We start from the raw sequence: 17,031 nt of genomic DNA, 5'->3' as shown, positions 1-17,031 counted from the left end.
TCTTCTTGCGGCTGGGGCCAAGTATGCTTGTGGTCGTATGTATATTAACGTTCTTCAAGTGTGAAGATCATTTGTTGGTGCTTCATTTCCAGGATCTCTGTTGACTGCCGTTCAACTAGCTTTGTCTCGGCAAAAGGGGTTATCCAACATGCCAAAAGTAAAGGTATGAGGGTAGTAGCAGGATGTGATGTTAATGCGCGGCATATATGCTGGGGAAGTTTCAACATCAATTCAAAAGGATCAAAACTACTAGAGTATATGGTAGAAACTGAACTACAGATCCTCAATTTGGGTATTGAACCCACTTTCTTCGACTTGGCCATGCGAAAGGTCATTGATGTCACGGTGGTAATCCCGGATTTTGCGTCTTTTGCCGGAGAGTGGAGGGTATCAAACGATATCACGCTTTCGCATCACAGGCGCATTGAATTGGGAATGCAATTGGGAAAATAACCCAGATGATCACAACTAGCATAAGAGAAGCTTTTAAAGAGAGTTGTTGACTTAATACGCTAAAGAAGAGTAAAACACCACGGTGGAACTCAGAATTAACAGAACTGAGAAGAACGGCAAGGATGCTCCTCAACCAAACTCTCAAGTCTGATTCAGCCACTGGCTTGAATTGGTACAAAGAGGTTCCGAAAGCTCTAAAGAATAGCATAAGGTCAGCTAAACTATCATCATGGATACAGTTTTGCGAGCAGACTAACTCTCTCGAGGCAACATGAAAGCTAAAGCGGATTCTTGTCAAAGGACGTAACCAGCAACTGGGTTATCTATGTTTACAGATCGGGACATACACCGTCTATGGGCCCGGATGACATTATTCCTGCTCTAGTGATAGAGGGAGTTGATACTCTCGGTCTACATATTTAAGATATACTTGGTCTGGTCCTATATTATGGAATGCAGGTCTAACGTTTGTATCTAGTTGAGGCAATTGGAAATGTATTGTTGTATTGAGGATTAGTGGGACCAGGACTGACTCCACACCTGCTTCGGCCGGTAGGGCCACAGCTGTCGACCGCCACTTTGTTCCGTTCAGGACGTCTTGATAGCATTCTAACATTTACGGTGTTGCTCGACTTTGCTGTCTGAACGACGATTGCACTTTACTTTGATTTGCGGATTAACCTGACTACAATGAACAGGTGGCATTACCGCGATCCTTACCCGGTTGAAAACGCAACAATATTAAGCCGAATCATCTGTTCATCAAGTTGTCGTTTTTTAGTTTCCCGATAATCCGAGTTACATGAAGATATCGATTAAAGTGTGTCGAAATTTTGTTGTTCGCGAAGTAATTGTCATTCCGACTCTTATATAAGTGTGGGCCGTTTTGTTGTTGTTTCAAATCTGGCGCAATGCGTTTTATATAAATTGCCCCAGTGAACCTGACTACTACTGAGCTCTACAGGGGTAGGGCCTTTTGATTTTGCATCCACATTTTATTACTGTGTTTTATTTTTGAATGAGTATTTTGAGGGTTTTCATTTTATTTATCTTTACTTTTATCATCACTTTTCATTTGCCATACTTTTTATTTAAGTAATTACCTCTTGTTTTCTTTTAGTTTTTTTAGTATTTAGTAGTATTTTATTTCTTATCATTTTTGATTATTTTTTGTTATATAATATAAATTGATGGGATGAACTGCATGAAATTATAGTATATTACCATGAATTTTAGCTAATTTTTTTAAATTTCTTTTTCCCTACTGCTCTTTAGTCCCGCAAAACTCTTTCTATAAGAGACATCCTCCAATATCAGGGCCTGAGGATGTCAAGGCAGGGTGAGAACTTCAAAGAGAAGAAAAATTAAGGACGCAAGAGGTGGATACAGGAAGTATGATGGCGAATAAGTTCCCAAATGATATCACGCAAGTTTCCTATGTTTTTATTTTGTCTGTCGACGTAATTGCAAATTACTTCTGTATCATAAGGAGTCGCCATTTTGCCTTAATTACCAAATCATTTTGTTTCCAAAAACTGTTTCGGACTCTACACCGAAAATTAAGTCTAATGGATCTTATGGGAAAGTCAAATCTGGGTGAGGGGTAATGAAACATCATTTATACGTACCTAAGAGTAATACAATTTAAAGAAAAACAAACAGTTCGGCCTTTAAAACTTATGAAGGAGATAGCAGGCGGTTTGTGTAAAGACTGGAAATAGGATCATCAGATTATATATTAACTCCGCAATGTTACGTTAATCCAAGCCCAGGTAAAGGAGGAGGGTTTGAGGCAACGTAGTTAGTAATATCTCCAGTAAAAAAACCGCGACCGGGGAAACTGGGAAAAAAGTAGAGGCGGACGTTCAGCTTAGATGCGATAACTCCACTATACTGTATTCTACCTGATCAAAATAGGGGGTCTAATGCAATTGACCTGGTTCTCCAAGTTAAGGGTCGGAAGCTCGCGCTTCGGGTATAAAGGTTTTGTGTTCATCTTATGTCAGAAATTTCGACGCACATTTTTCTATCCCTATATAGCTACAAATCCAACATATATTCCTTCATATTTTTCCAAACTACGTACATATTACAGCCATAGATATTACGCTCACCCTAAACAAACAAACTGCCTATTTCCGAATACTGTACACATATATGCACGTAAATAAATTGATCGTACACACATTTCCGATTTACTTCTTATATCTATCTGAATTAGGCACTACCCGCACGCATTAGCACGCATGTACTGTATACCTACATACACACATGTCTGGTTGGAGTAATTGATATTCATATACAAATGACTAAAAAACTAAAACAAAATAATTCTTTGAAACCCCATTTATAAAAACTCATTTCGTTGTGGTATTGACGAATTGATATGGGATGATGATGTCATGCAGGTTGTGAAGTGCACGAAATTTACAAAAAATGGTAAAGTTTTACCTCCTATAACTTTGTTAATAATAATTGGATTTTCTTCAAACTTGACCAAATTGTGCATTATGTTCTTCATTACACGCATGCCTAATTTTCTACTTCTGGGATGAACATAAGGGGGCTGACGGGTAAATTTCTAAAATGAGGAAATATTTGTGCAGATATCGGAACCGGATGTATTTTGAGGCCTAGACTTGGTAGAGATGCACCACTGAGATTTTTTTCAGATTTTTCGGTTGGTTAGGTTCTGAGAGCGAGACCTTTTACACTTTTTTGGGGTCACATTTTGAGCCCTCACTCCCCTATGTTTCACCCAATTTCAAAGTTTCGAAAAGTACTAACTGAGACCTTTCATTTGATACCCCCCCCCCCCCTCCATTCACATGTGTGGGGAGCTCCCCTTGAACTTAACACAAAATGGTGCCACTTACTGCGTGTAAAGGTGATAATCGGTATAGCCGTTTCCGAATAAATCGGGTGTGACAGACAGACAGACGGGCAGACAGACACCGACCCGATTCTAATAAACCTTAAAAATGGCGAAAACAATAAGCAATTTTACGATAACCTGGAAAGACTCTATGGCTCATTGCCTCCGAATGACGTCAGGATATTGCTAGGTGATTCCAACGCCAAGGTTGGGACCGCGGGGATACATCGTAGAATCATCGTGGGGCACAGTCTCCATGATGTATCAAACGACAACGGCCAACGACCCATTGAGTAACAGAAATTTAACTATAAAATCGACATGCTTCCCACACAAGCGCGTTCCCAGATCGCATTATCTTCAACCAGATAGACCACGTCTTCATCACCAAAAAATGGTCAGCCAGCATGCTCGACGTGAGATCATATCGAGGAGCAAACCGTAACTCCGATCACTACATGGTAAAAACCGCCTATAGGTGTCGAATTTCAAAGACCTGCGGAATCAACCCACAACCAAAATTTTAGGTGGAAAAGCTAAAAAACGATTTAATAGCGGGCGAGTATAAGGCAAAGCTGAACAAATGTTTAGGTTCTATTCTCCAGAATCTCACGGAGAAGCCTATAGAAGACACTTGGTATAACCTAAAGCGCGCAGAAGTGGTTGAATACTAATCCCGCGCCGTTGAGATGATGGTTTGATGATGAATGCCAAGAAACGCTTGACAAGGAAAAGGAGCCACATAGACAACATCGAGACAGTATAGAGCGAAATACAAGGATGAAAAGAGAAAATTACGAAAATCCCCGATGAACAGCTAAAAAAATATTAAGGCTAAAGAAACATTTCGAAGAGGAATTTAAAAAATTGACGACAACATTGCGAGCAGCACAAGGTAAGCCTACAAAATAGTGGAGAGTCTGAGGCGTGGATATAAATTCAAAACCACCTTGTGTAAAATAAAAAACGGGGTAATCACTGGGGACAAAGTGAAACACGTCAGAGATGGTCTTTTTTTCAAAGAACTCCTCAACGCCTCGCATACAACTCAATCGCCAGAACCTTCAAGAATTATGGTGGAACATAATGTGCGGATGGTTCACGTCGTTAGAACGCTAGGCTGTCGCAGCGGAAGGTCGCGGTTCAAATTTCACTGGTGGCAGCGGGATTTGTTATCGTGACTGGATGTCGGATACCAATCGACTCAGCTGTAAATGAGTTCCTGAGTCAAATCAGGGTAATAATCTCGGGTGAGCGCAATGCTGATTACATTGCCTCCTACAGTGTACCGTTACTGTCTAGTATGAAGTGTTCTGACACACTTCAAGGCCCGGATCCATCTCATTACTTTGTACTTTCAATAAAATCTTTACAAAAACACTAGGGGGAAGAATTATACTGCACGCCGAAAATACGAAGCTTTGCGGACCGGAAAACCGGCAATTGACCTAGTATTCAACGTCAAAAAGGTGCTAGCAAATTGCTGCGAATTCAACATTGACATCAATCAAATATTCGTTAGCTTCAAGTAGGTATATGACAGTATTGATCGAAATGTACAAAGTAATGCTTGACTTGAGAATTCCAGGAAAACAACCCTACCAGAATGACACTGTCCCACACAACAGCGCAAGCCAGAGTCAATAATAATAATAATCGTTGGCGCAACAATCCATATTGGATCAGGGCCTTAAAGTGTGTTAGAGCACTTCATTCAAGACCGTAACGGTACACTACAGTACACTGTAGGAGGCAATGTGGTCAGCATTGCGCTCGCCCGAGATTGTTACCCTGATTTGACTCAGGTACTGATTCACAGCTGAGTCGACTGGTATCCGACGTCAAATCACGATACAAATTCCACTGCCACTCAGCTATCCGGACACGAGAGAGTCAATAATAGCCAGACAAAATATAAAGATTAATGAGTACAAAACTTGGAAAATATATACAATTTCATATACTTTGGTGTACAACTGACAAAAGATGGAAATGAAGTTGACGAAATAAAACGCCGAATTCAGGCCGCAAACAGAGCCTTTTACTCGGTCCTGTCTACACAGGAAAGCAAAGCTGCGAGTATACAAATTATTAATAACACTTGTACTATGCTACAGATATGAAATACGGACTCTTGGTCAATACCTTCCAGACGAAGGTCCTGAGGAGAATGATAGGAGATAAACGAGAAGACGGCCAATGACGAACCAAATACAACCATGAGTTGTACCAAATATTTGAGGACACTGAAATCTCCAAATTAATCAAACTTCGGAAGTAGTAATGGGCTGGCCTCATTAAACGCATGGACGATACTCGGATAATTAAAAGAGTATTCGAAGGGAGAGTAGAAGAGTGGAAATCGATAGGAAAACCTCAAAAGCGCTGGACAGATTCGGATTTCGAAATTTGCGCAGGCTATCGATGAATCGAGATGTTGGAAGGAAGGTGATCCTGAAGGGCAAGGCAGGAAATGGGCTGTAGAGCCTCGATGATGACGAGATTTTATATTACCATAAACCACAGTGGTACGTGGCCGACTATATAGTTGAATTTGGATAAAATATAACTTGAAAGGTTCTATAAATTTCATCTGAAAACTAAATAGGGCGAAGGCCCACTTGAGAGGCGGATATGAAATAGGAAAAATAGTCCAGCATCTTTTACAATTGAATCATATCTTGATTATAGCCAGGGGTTTTGTAGTACCTGTTGCCAGGTAGTAGCTATCTTCCAATGCAACTGTAACGAACATGCATCCACTCCGCTTATCGTAAGAAAATATACTTAGTACGAATTTAAATTGATCAAAAATAATTTTATTTCTTCTGTTTGTTCGTATCATTTCATCACACATCACAATTTCACTTGTCGAGACTTCAATTGAAAAATTGTGTTGCGCTAAAGTAATCATTATTCTTAATATTTACACATGAACAATTAGAAATGTTCGAATTAGAAATTAAAAAGAGAGTGATGTACCCTTTAGACTTTGAAATACTTACAGAAAGATCGACGTATAAATATTCACTTTGGCTGTTATTCCAAGTAAATCGGTTCCTACTTTTTACATAATGTTATTTTTATATTATTAACAATCTCACTTTTTTCCTAAGTTATATTACTGTTGTTACATATTATGTTTTTGCTATTATTATCATCAGTGTCATAATGCTTATTCCTAGTTGGGAAGCTTTTGGACATGTGGCTCTACTGCCTCCAGCCCCGGAACATTGAAGCTATGCTGGCAGCAGCGCTAGTCACTAGACCGCCAGCTATGCTTGCTGCTTGTTGATTGTTTGCCAATGGCGCTGTGGCGGTGGACGATGGCGCTGTCGGACTCAAATCATGCGTTTGGATGAAATGAGGAACGTTTTCCCACTCCTGACGCAGAGATGATTCATCTGAAAATTTGTATATGGTTTAATCTACTTTAATTTTTCCATAGAACTATTTCATTATTTGAAGCAAGCAATGAATCAAATGTTAACACATAAAACCGATAAAATTCAAGTATTTTTACCATCGGTTTCAGATTCTGTGCCTGTTTCCAGATCCAGTAGAACTTGTGAATCAATTGATTTCACCAGCGGTGCGTCTGCCACATCCACGGGTCCCATGCGACCTAAATCGCTAACGTTCGGATTGAGAATTTCGAGCAGGTTTGACACAGTATGATTTTGATTCAATGAACTTAATTTTACATGCTGTGTATAGGCCAGGTACATGATGTTTGTGTTCAATTTTGAAACTTTACGATTAAACTGTTGGTCACTCAGCTCTTTCCGACAGAAGTCACTAAAATAGAGAATGCATCATTATAACCATGGTAATCGTGTAGCTTTTAAGTAGATTTTATTAGATTATACAAATTTGAGGAGGCACCGAAATAATTTCAATCTAGTCGATATCCTACTTACCCATATGCCAGTTTATGCGGTAGTCGTACATTCAAGTAGAAACTCAGGATTAGGGTAAGTTGTGTCACGAAAGTAAGCGCGGCACTGATTCGGTACGCAGGATGGGTGCTTGGGAGCGTTTCAGTACTTGCCGAGGCTGGTGCATTGTCTTTGTTCTGCATTATCCAGTCCAAATACGCAGAATAATCTCCGTTCGCGGGGAGTGAAGGAGCCACTATGACATGCTGTATATCGTTAAATAGACTATCCTGAAAGACCCATTTCCCTCGAATGAATGTGGTATTTGTAGCCTCCGCTAGCGCCGCAGCAGTATCCGACGCACCCGATCCATCACTTAACTCTTGTTTTGGTATCAGCTCTTGAATAGGAAAAATATATTTGAGCAATCGTTGAATATCCACGCGAACACACTTCTTGAATTGATCATGCTTCTCAGTTAGTTGGTCGCTGAGGTCGCCATTTTGCTTTAAGCGGTCAGCCACATAGTCGCCTAGTTTCAATACTTTGCTTTCATATTTCGGCAGACGGTTCCTTGTTTGATCGTTTTGCTTACAAACTTCTCTTCTATGTTTTTCCAACTGATCCACTCGACTTCGTTTATCCTGAATTTGTTTCTTTAAAATATCAATACGATCACGTTTTTTCTTGATTTCTAATTTGAGATTTTCTTCTAGAAGTTTCTTTTGCTGCAGATAGTCGCATTTTTCTTCGCATTTCTTCAGACTGGCTTGGGTATTTTTCAGTTTACGTTGCTTTTCACATAATCTACATAAATTGAATAGATCAAAGTTAATAAATCTAAGACCAGATTTTCAAAAATGTAAGATAAACATAGTTTAATTGTAAGGGATGCTTCCACATTGACATTCATAATAAAGTTGAGTAATATGCTTAACGTCAAAGGGCAGTATAGATCCCAGGGCAAAACATGGATTGGTGTCTACGATGGAGCCTAAAACTTGGGAAACGCCTGCTGAACCAACACCAGCTCTACTACCAAACACTATCCCCACCTCCACGTGGTGATCGCTGGGAGTTTTTTCCTTAATGAAAAACTGCAGACGGAGAAGGATGAAGGCGAGTCTCCCGCGCCTAAAAACGAGGCAAATTGTACCAACTGGCCCTCCAGGTTGGGGGTTGGGTAGGGCCGACAATCCTTCACGGAAAACCCAAGTTATGAAACCACAGGAGCCTCGGACAAGATGGAATTTAAAACGACGAACCAGGCAATAATAACGGAATAAAGATTTACCCATTTTCTCATGGAACGTGCGCTCCCTGTACAGACCGAATGCTGCTGAGCAGCTAGCCGATACCCTGTCCTAGTATAAGGCTGATATAACAGCGTAGTAAGAGATGCGCTGGACAGAGACTGCTTTCTTGGAGAAGAGCCACTACACCATGTGTTCGGAGTAGGTTTCTTAGATCGGCTTTGGAAATATAAGCAAAAGGCTATGCACTCTGCGCTTGCGAGGAAAATTTAGAAATATAAGCCTCATAAACGTTCACGCCCCTACAGAGGAGGCTGCAGTTTCGGAGAAGGATACCTTCTACGAGGCCCAAGTATGATATCAAAATCATATGATACTTGGAGATTTCAACAGTCAAGAAGGGGCGGAGCCCGTATTCAGGCGGTACGTCGGCGCCCATAGTTTACATAGGAATACCAATGATAACGGCCCGCGGATTATTCAGTTAGTCGCATCGCACGAAATGGTTGTTGGAAGTACCTGTTTTGTGCGGAAAACGATCGTCAAACATACGTGAGCCTCTCCAGACGGGACCACTTTCAACCAAATTGACCACGTGCTGACCGAACGCTGCCACCTCTCAGTCTTGATGAATGTAAGAACATATAGAGGGGCCAATATAGACTCGGATTACTATCCCGTTGGCATAGTGCTCCGAGTTCGAATTACAACACCGCCTAGGATCCCGTCTGATAATCAGGTGAGAGAGAATACTGAAGCCATTCACATCACAGCCCTCCGTAGCACCTATGAGGGGGGACAGGATGCCGCAATAACAGCAGCTAATAAATGTCCTAGAGATGAAGCATCAACAAATGATCTTCACAACCACCTGAAGAAGGTTATCATTGCTACGGCCACAAACATACTTAGCCCCAGCCGCAGGAAAAGTCGGAACGGCTGGTTCGATGAAGAATGTAAGCCAGCAACGAAACAGAAGAATGCTGCATACCGAGTAAAGTTGTATTCTCAAAGAATGAGGGCTCGCGCAGAGCGGAGAAGCGACTTCACAAACGGAAAAAGCAAGCCAGAGAGAACCAACAAGTCAGTGAACTCGAAAAGTACAGGGAACAATCGCACCAAGCGCGGAAGTTGTACCAACAAGTCAGCAGGATGAAGCCTTACACGCCACTATGCTCATCCTGCCGATACAAAGGATTTCCGACAGAATGGGCATTTTGGAGCGATGGGTTGAATATTTTGATAAACTGCCCAACAACCAAAATATCTGTGAGTTGGAAGTACGTCAATTGAAGACGACAGACAAATGCTGCTACTACCAAGCATAGAAGAAACAGTCCGTGTAATCCACCGGCTTAAAAATTAAATCGTCAGGAGCCGATGGATTTACAGCCAAATTGGTTGAATATGGAGGCGACCAATTACACCAAGCGTTTCATCAACTGCCCTATCATGCGTTCTTTTCAACCTGGCCCTGGAGAAAGTGATTCGTGATGTGAGAGGCACCATACTTTTTAAGTCCACCCAACTACTGGCCTATGATGATGATATTGACATCATGGGAAAAACAATCCGAGATGTACAGTCCCGGTCCCAGCATGAGGGAAAGTGAACCCTCTTTTGCTAAGATTTCCGTCTACCACCACAATGGCAAAATATCCTGAGTATTTCCATCGCATTGAATCTAGAAATAAGATTTCAAACGGTTTCTACATTTCTGAACGACTTTTGAAATTATCAAAGGACTGTTCAACGCTCTCAGTGCAGCTCTTAATCGCACGACAATCATCCAAGATACCGCACTTAGAATCACATACACTACAGTCTAAAAGATCATTTTACCCTACGTTCGCAGTCATGAGACCAACTGAAGTGGTGGAATCGAATAGCTTTTCTCCTCAAGGATTGCATTTGTTACTTAACAAACAAATATGTTGAGCGTTCACATCAAACCATATTTAGAGTTCAAGACCACTTGATTCTTCATACTCTACCAGATGCCTCGGTTTTTCCATCGCCAAAGCATACAAAGAACCTTATCATTAATCTTGTACGAAGACCGCAGCTAGGTGCTGGAAAAAGAATTGCTTCAGCATGGTTGCCTCTAACAATTTTGACATCAGGATTCAGGCTCTTGATCTTGTGGAGCTTTTATCGTAAAAAAAGACTAACCCCCTTAACTGATCCAGTATCATTTTTTGTTAAATCGAACTCATGGCTCTTCCACTAGAAATAAATATAAAAATAGTCCTGCAGCTTTGTCAGCCTTGTTGCCAATAGAAAGATGGTAATTTTACCTGCTGGAGGTTGATTTCACGAGCTTTTATGTGTTGCGATATAAGCGTAGTTTTAGTCAAAGATTCGATTTCACTGAAAACAATCACGTTAGTGGTGCCGAAGCGCTCATTAACAAAGGGTCTCGTCTCTTCACGCAAAGCATTCTTCCGTTTTCGATTAAGCGGCTTCTTTGGTTCTATAAATTGAAATCGAGCCAGTTCCGTCCTCTTCTCAAGCTTCCCTTTCTTCCGTTAAAGGTGTAGGTATATACTAATAGGTAGGATCTGTCCTACCCTGGGCAATGCGAGCCCTATATTGTCGGTTCTGCAGCTGTACGGACGATCGTCCGAGCGCAGATATATTGCTGGGAGCGCATTGGAGATGCTGCAATTTGCTCTATTTTGTATGAGTCGAATGACATCTTTGTTTCTAACTGGCCAAATAAAAATGGCGCTCTTCAGTTTTTTTATACGATTCAATTTCAATTTTTCTGGGAAAAACATGGAGCATCATATGGTGTCCATCCCTGAACACATTCTGACTCTCAGTTCGAACACCAAGGCGAAACCTTCTACGTTTATGGATTTCTCCTTCATGGCATTCGTGAACTTTACCCTCCAGTGTCCGAGATCAATGCTCTGGTATAGTTCACCTAGCATGGGAATGATGTTCCCTGCCTTCTTTTGAGGATCAGGTATCCACAATACAACATGTCCTGTCCTGCGTAGTTCGGTTTTCAGTATGGCGATCTTGACCCGACCGTTGGGATTGTTTGCTGGAGCCACTTTAATGCAGTCCCATCGGTACACTTCAAATGAAGAACTTGGCTGGTCCAGGCTCCAATATTTTTTCCACAGGCATTCCTGGAGGATGGTAAATTGTTCCTTTATTTATATATTTTGCTATCCTTGGAGGGAAACTTCCACGACAGCGATCATAAGATGCGCATACTATTTTTCTTTCCCATTTTCGTCTTAGTATTCATATGAGAGAGATCGCTGAGATCTTTCTCGCTGATTCGATCACCCTCGCGGAAGGCGTGGAAATAGGCCCTAGTGCAGAGCACAACAAAAACGTTCCCCACCACAGAGGTGTTGGTCCTACGTTTGTTGCGCGCATTACTGTTGACTAAAAGGTCTGATGCGCCTTGTGTGGGTCTCACCAAGGTAATCAGTTTGAACCCACTTTCCGCCGAAGATTACATTTTCTTGTGAACGATTTCTCTGCACATTGTTAGACCTGGTGCTGTAGCCACGTTCATGTCGTCATTCCCAACAGGAGTTTCACAATTTCTCACAGTGCTTTCCTCTACCGTCGGTTGGGAGCCTTCTTTGGTTTGAGGTGTCCGGCTCACATAGCTCCACTTTTACATACCGGCTTTAGATCATTTGCATCCACATCACCAAAAAGTAGAGTCTCTTGTGATAAGTAAGATTAAGCTTGTAGTCCCCATCTTTGATGACTGAAGTTTCCTCCTGCCTGCAGTAATGCGGCGGATGTTTCACTCATAACGAGAGTTGCGACATTTTTCTATTCTGTTCTGTTGAAGTGGAGAGTATACCTTCCACAGACTTCTCCCAGGGGGAAGTCTGTGACTTCATACCACTTGGGGAGTCATTAACTGTAGATTCCATGTGTTGGACACTCTCACTATAGTAGTCAACTACAATAGGCTAGCACACCTCGACAAGGTGGAGTCCAAACGAAACAATTATATATGCAATATGTTATTACATAGTCCCCGTTTATTTTATTATTGTAACTAAATAAACTAGGCCAGGGCGTTAGACGACTAAGGCAAATAAAGAGGCTATCAGATGAGGATCAATTCGTCCGCGTGTAGTGGAGTCGTATATTTCTTTATATTTGATGGGGGTTTAGTATCGTTCCGACGAAAGTTTCTATGCCTTCATCATGGATAAAATTCGAAAATTTTCCTCGTAGTTTTATAACTCTACACTCATAGTTTACAACAATCAATTGATGACCGTTTGACCACATTTTTAGCGCGTGTGACCATCGGTGCGATCATGTCACCCACGCCGATGGAACTCCCTGGCTTAAATTGGCCTTAACATTCAAGTCCGCGCAACCTTACGTCACGGTTCAACAGTGTATCCAGATGTGAAGTCAGTGACAAAGCCAGTGCCACATTCCGATTCTCAACGAAAACCAAAATTAGTAGTCCTTCTTCTTGAATGAGAGGAGAATCCGAAGTGAGGAAATCACACTTGTTGAATTGAATGATTTGGTCCGCAATCTACATTTGTCGAAATGCAAAGTAGAAGTCCTTGACTGTAGCAATATGGGTATTTGTCCTCTGAGACAAAAGTCCGCCGCTTTGTTGCGATACCCAATTTCTTTTTTGCTGCACTCCGACAAGAATATACTTCAGTGGCCCGCCTTTTCATTGATGAAGGCAACAATATAGCTTGATGGCTGTCTTACTCCACAAATGGAACATGAGGCTTTCAATTCCAGTTAGATACGTATGGAGTGTGAAGGAAAGTAAGTAATCGATGGAAATCATGCTGAAGTACATCAATTACGACCAACACTGGAAAATTTACCAAGATTTCAAAATAGTATTCATACTATTAGGGCTACAAGGCGACAATACAAAGTATCCACGCTTACTATGTTTATGGAATAGAGGCAATCGTGAGCAACACCACAATCGACGTAATTGACCGCTACGGGACAAGAACACGCTTCATGAATGATCCTCTTCTTGCACTGGACAAAATTATTCTTCCGCCTTTGTACATTAATTTCTACTTTTGGAAGAATTTCGCTAAAAAGTTGCCAGCGGATGGACCAGCAATGTTATATCTGAAGCACCAAGGTTGAAACTCGCATTTTCGGTGGACCTCAAATCAGGGCGCTGTTTGAAGACAATGCATTCAGCGATTGTTTGATTCAATTTTAATTAGAAGCGTGGGAAGCACACGTCAACACATGGAGAAATACAAAGCAGTTGGTTAGCATAAGTTACAGATATCAATTTCACGATTTTCAGGTGCGAATATGACAAAACACATTTTCCCTTCAGTCACTTAGATTTTTTCCCTGAGATATTAAAATATTGGGTTGGGGGAAAAGAAATGTCGTATTTTGTCAATAGATGGGGACACTTAAACATCTTGTATTGTACTTATCGCATCGGGTTATATGTACTATACGGAGATTTGAAGACGACAATCTGTGCTACAAGTGTCTCTTTGACAGTGTTGTGATCGTACGTTTCAGTCTCAAGTTATAGCGCGTGAAAGATGGAGTCCACCAAGCAAGAAAGTGTGAAGTTTATGGGCCCGATACTGTAACGATTCGCACAGCACAGCGTTGGTTCGATCGATTTCGTTTTGGTGTAGTGGATGTCGAAGATACACCCTGTACTTGTAAGCCAATCATTGTAGAAACCGATAAAATCGTCGAAATTATCCAAGTAGACAGGCATGTGAACATTCGCTCGATTGGCCAGGAACTGGTTATAGACCATAAAAACGTTTAGAACTATTTGCAGAAGATTGGATTCCAAAAAAGCTGGATGTTTGGGTGACCCACGAGTTGACGCAAAAAAATTTTTTGGACCGAATCAACGCCTGCGATGCACTGCTGAAACGGAACGAATTCGACCCATTTTTGAAGCGGATGGTGACTGGTTATGAAAAGTCGATCACGTACGACAACCTCTAGCGAAAAAGATCGTGGTCGAAGCGCGGCGAGCCGGCCCGAACCATCGCCAAGCCCGGAAGAGAATCATCCACTATGCGCTGTTCAACTATGGCCAGACCCTAAATTCGGTCCTCTACGGTGGGCAGCTCGACCGTTTGAAGCAGGCAATTGACCAAAAGCGGCCAGAATTGGTTAATAGGAATGGTGCAGTGTTCCACCAGAACAACGCTCGGCCTCACACGTCTTTGATGACCCGCCAGAAGCTACGGGAGCTCGGATGGGATGTCCTATCGCACCCACCGTATAGTCCGAACCTGACACCAACTGATTACCATCTTTTCCGGTCCATGCAAAACGCTCTTAGTGCTACTAAGTTGGCCTCAAAAAAGGCTTGCGAAAACTGGCTGTCTGAGTTTTTTGCAAATAAGGAGGGGATAATAAAGTTGCCTTCTAAATGGCAACAAGTTTGCCAACAAAACGACGCATATTTGACTTAAACCAATCAAATACGATATTTCTTTTTCCCCAAATCAATATTAAATCGTACCCTGAGATATTAAAATATTAATCATAAATTTACTATTTAAAAAACTGCACGAGCAGGTTTGGTTCTTTTTTCATCAGAACACAAACTAATTGAGTTAAACCTGAAAGTTTCGGTCGCGAACTAGTTTATCAAACTGGATTCAGATGGCGGACCATTTTGGCATCTGCTGAATTCTCTCGAGATGAGAATCGACCTTAGATAATTGTATGTTTCTTTTTTAATGCATTTGCGCAACACCATCGCAGGATTTCGGAAAAAAATATAAATTCAAATGAAAATCAACCGTTAATTATGAAAGTTCCGAAAGTAACGGTTCCACAGCACCCGCTTGAAAAATTATTTGTTTTAAAGTGAACGCAATTAATTAAGAGCTTCATCAAATTTCTCAAAATTATGGTTCGTTGCGTTTCTCAGCCAAAACACTAGGCCCGAAGTCTCAAATTAATTTTGATTCAATTCGAACGTGAGATGAATATGGAGCGTGGAATATCGATAAACCTGCTTGTCGGCGACCCAGTCTACATTTGCCGGAAGATATTAAGACTTCACACCTCGCCGTGTTCCAACGGTCGCTCGGGGAAGACCTGCACGAAGTAAATAAACATGAGTCAATTGCACACTTCGTCCGATCAGCTGAAGCGCTCAATGGGTCGCCTCTCCAGCTGATGGGGAGCGCGATTGCATCAACATTTCACTGGTGAATTAATCACTTTTCTCCACGTCGCTCAAGGACTTAGATGCGATCTGGAAATTGAAATTTCGTGTCCATTTCTCCACATTCAAGGCAAACCATTACTTGAATTAGCGCCGACAAGCAACCGCGTACGTGTTGGACATTCCCTACTACGTCTTCGATTCACTGGAAACCACTTTCTTTGTGTAATGACCGCGTAAAACCTCACTAAATCATGTATTCGACTGGGCCACCTGCAATTTATACACATGCCCCACACAAACATTGCCAATTAACCAGAATCGATCGTAAATTCAAAGTAGATTGCTTGGAACGGTTGCAGTCACCAATTGATTGCTTACCTTTCGGAAAGATGATGAGCGGAATGTACGAAATCGCCACTTTGGAGGCAAGTTTTGCAGAAAAACTTTTGCTTGGGCGACAAGCACAGCGGGCACTTTGTCGTCGCTTGGCTTAGGTTACCATCCGAGTCGCCATTAGACGCCGAAATTCGAAAATTACCGGGAGCTGCACTACTATCATCCGAACTACTGGCAGCCATAACATACCATCAAAGAACTGTCAAAAGCAAACTGTTCATTGTTTTTCAAATTGACGGAGGAGGTTGCGCCGTTGACAGATTCTGTAGTTGGCGAGAGTGGAAGATAAAAACATTTAGAACTAATTGAACGCCATCTGTGGAGTTTTTGAAGTGGATGCTGAACACGGGGATTCCCCATTACCATTCTGATGTTCACCGTTTGTCGAAATTCGTTAATAAATTCTAACAGTTAAATTAGTCGAAAATGTGGCACAGCTGGTAGACGCGTCTTATTTTGTTTTCCGTAATTTAAAGCAATAACATTCGGAAAATTAAAAAAAAAAACTTACAATTTTAATCGAAATTTATATTCGTGCGATGATTGTCTATGAATACGAATACGAATATATTCCATTTGCGATTGGAGTAAGAACATAAAGTGACAGCGTTTCTTTGATTTAAATCATAGTTTATTTATTCTTTCCGAGTTATCACAATCTCGGCAGATGCCGGATCCTACCCAATATTAGCACTAAGTGCCAAGTATTTAGGCTCGAACGATCCTACCTACTTGAAAACTAAAGAGGCACTGGTGGTGGTGGCCGGTGGCAGGTCAATGGGAGAATCCGTCGAGTACTCCCCGCAACATCGAGCACGTATGCAGAATGGTGTACTTCTGCATGGTTTGAACCAGACTATGCGAAAGTCCCAGGACATCAAAGGAAGCCGTCAGGGATTTAAATACAATACCTGTAGCTGACAATATTATGGGAACTACAACCACCCGCTTGAGACGCCAAATTTCTTTGATTTCCCGAGCCAATGGCTCATAAGTTCACCTTCTTCTCCACGTACTTCC

At 41.6% G+C, this 17,031-nt stretch overlaps 1 protein-coding gene across 1 annotated transcript; it reads right to left on the bottom strand.

The window, feature by feature from the left end:
* Positions 1-6,125: 6,125 nt before the first annotated feature.
* LOC119652252 (beclin 1-associated autophagy-related key regulator) lies at positions 6,126-16,223 on the bottom strand. Its single transcript, XM_038056233.1, has 4 exons — positions 15,994-16,223; positions 7,249-8,013; positions 6,852-7,126; positions 6,126-6,732 (listed from the first exon to the last, which is right to left on the bottom strand). The coding sequence occupies exons 1-4, from the start codon at positions 16,191-16,193 to the stop codon at positions 6,539-6,541; spliced, it is 1,434 nt and encodes a 477-aa protein (XP_037912161.1). The 5' UTR covers positions 16,194-16,223; the 3' UTR covers positions 6,126-6,538.
* Between the last annotated feature and the right edge of the window lie 808 nt (positions 16,224-17,031).

The sequence above is a fragment of the Hermetia illucens genome, chromosome 3 (genome assembly GCF_905115235.1).
Source record: "Hermetia illucens chromosome 3, iHerIll2.2.curated.20191125, whole genome shotgun sequence".
Lineage (NCBI taxonomy): Eukaryota > Metazoa > Arthropoda > Insecta > Diptera > Stratiomyidae > Hermetia > Hermetia illucens.
Note: the sequence above shows the minus strand (reverse complement) of the source record. Positions and strands in the feature narration are given on the sequence as shown.

Coding starts and splice junctions, on each gene's coding strand:
- LOC119652252 (XM_038056233.1), bottom strand. CDS start 16,193: ATGGCTGCCAGTAGTTCGGATGATAGTAGTGCAGCTCCCGGTAATTTT. Junction 8,014..15,993: donor GCTCATCATCTTTCCGAAAG/GTAAGCAATCAA, acceptor CAATTTATGTAG/ATTATGTGAAAAGCAACGTA. Junction 6,733..6,851: donor CACAGAATCTGAAACCGATG/GTAAAAATACTT, acceptor ACAAATTTTCAG/ATGAATCATCTCTGCGTCAG.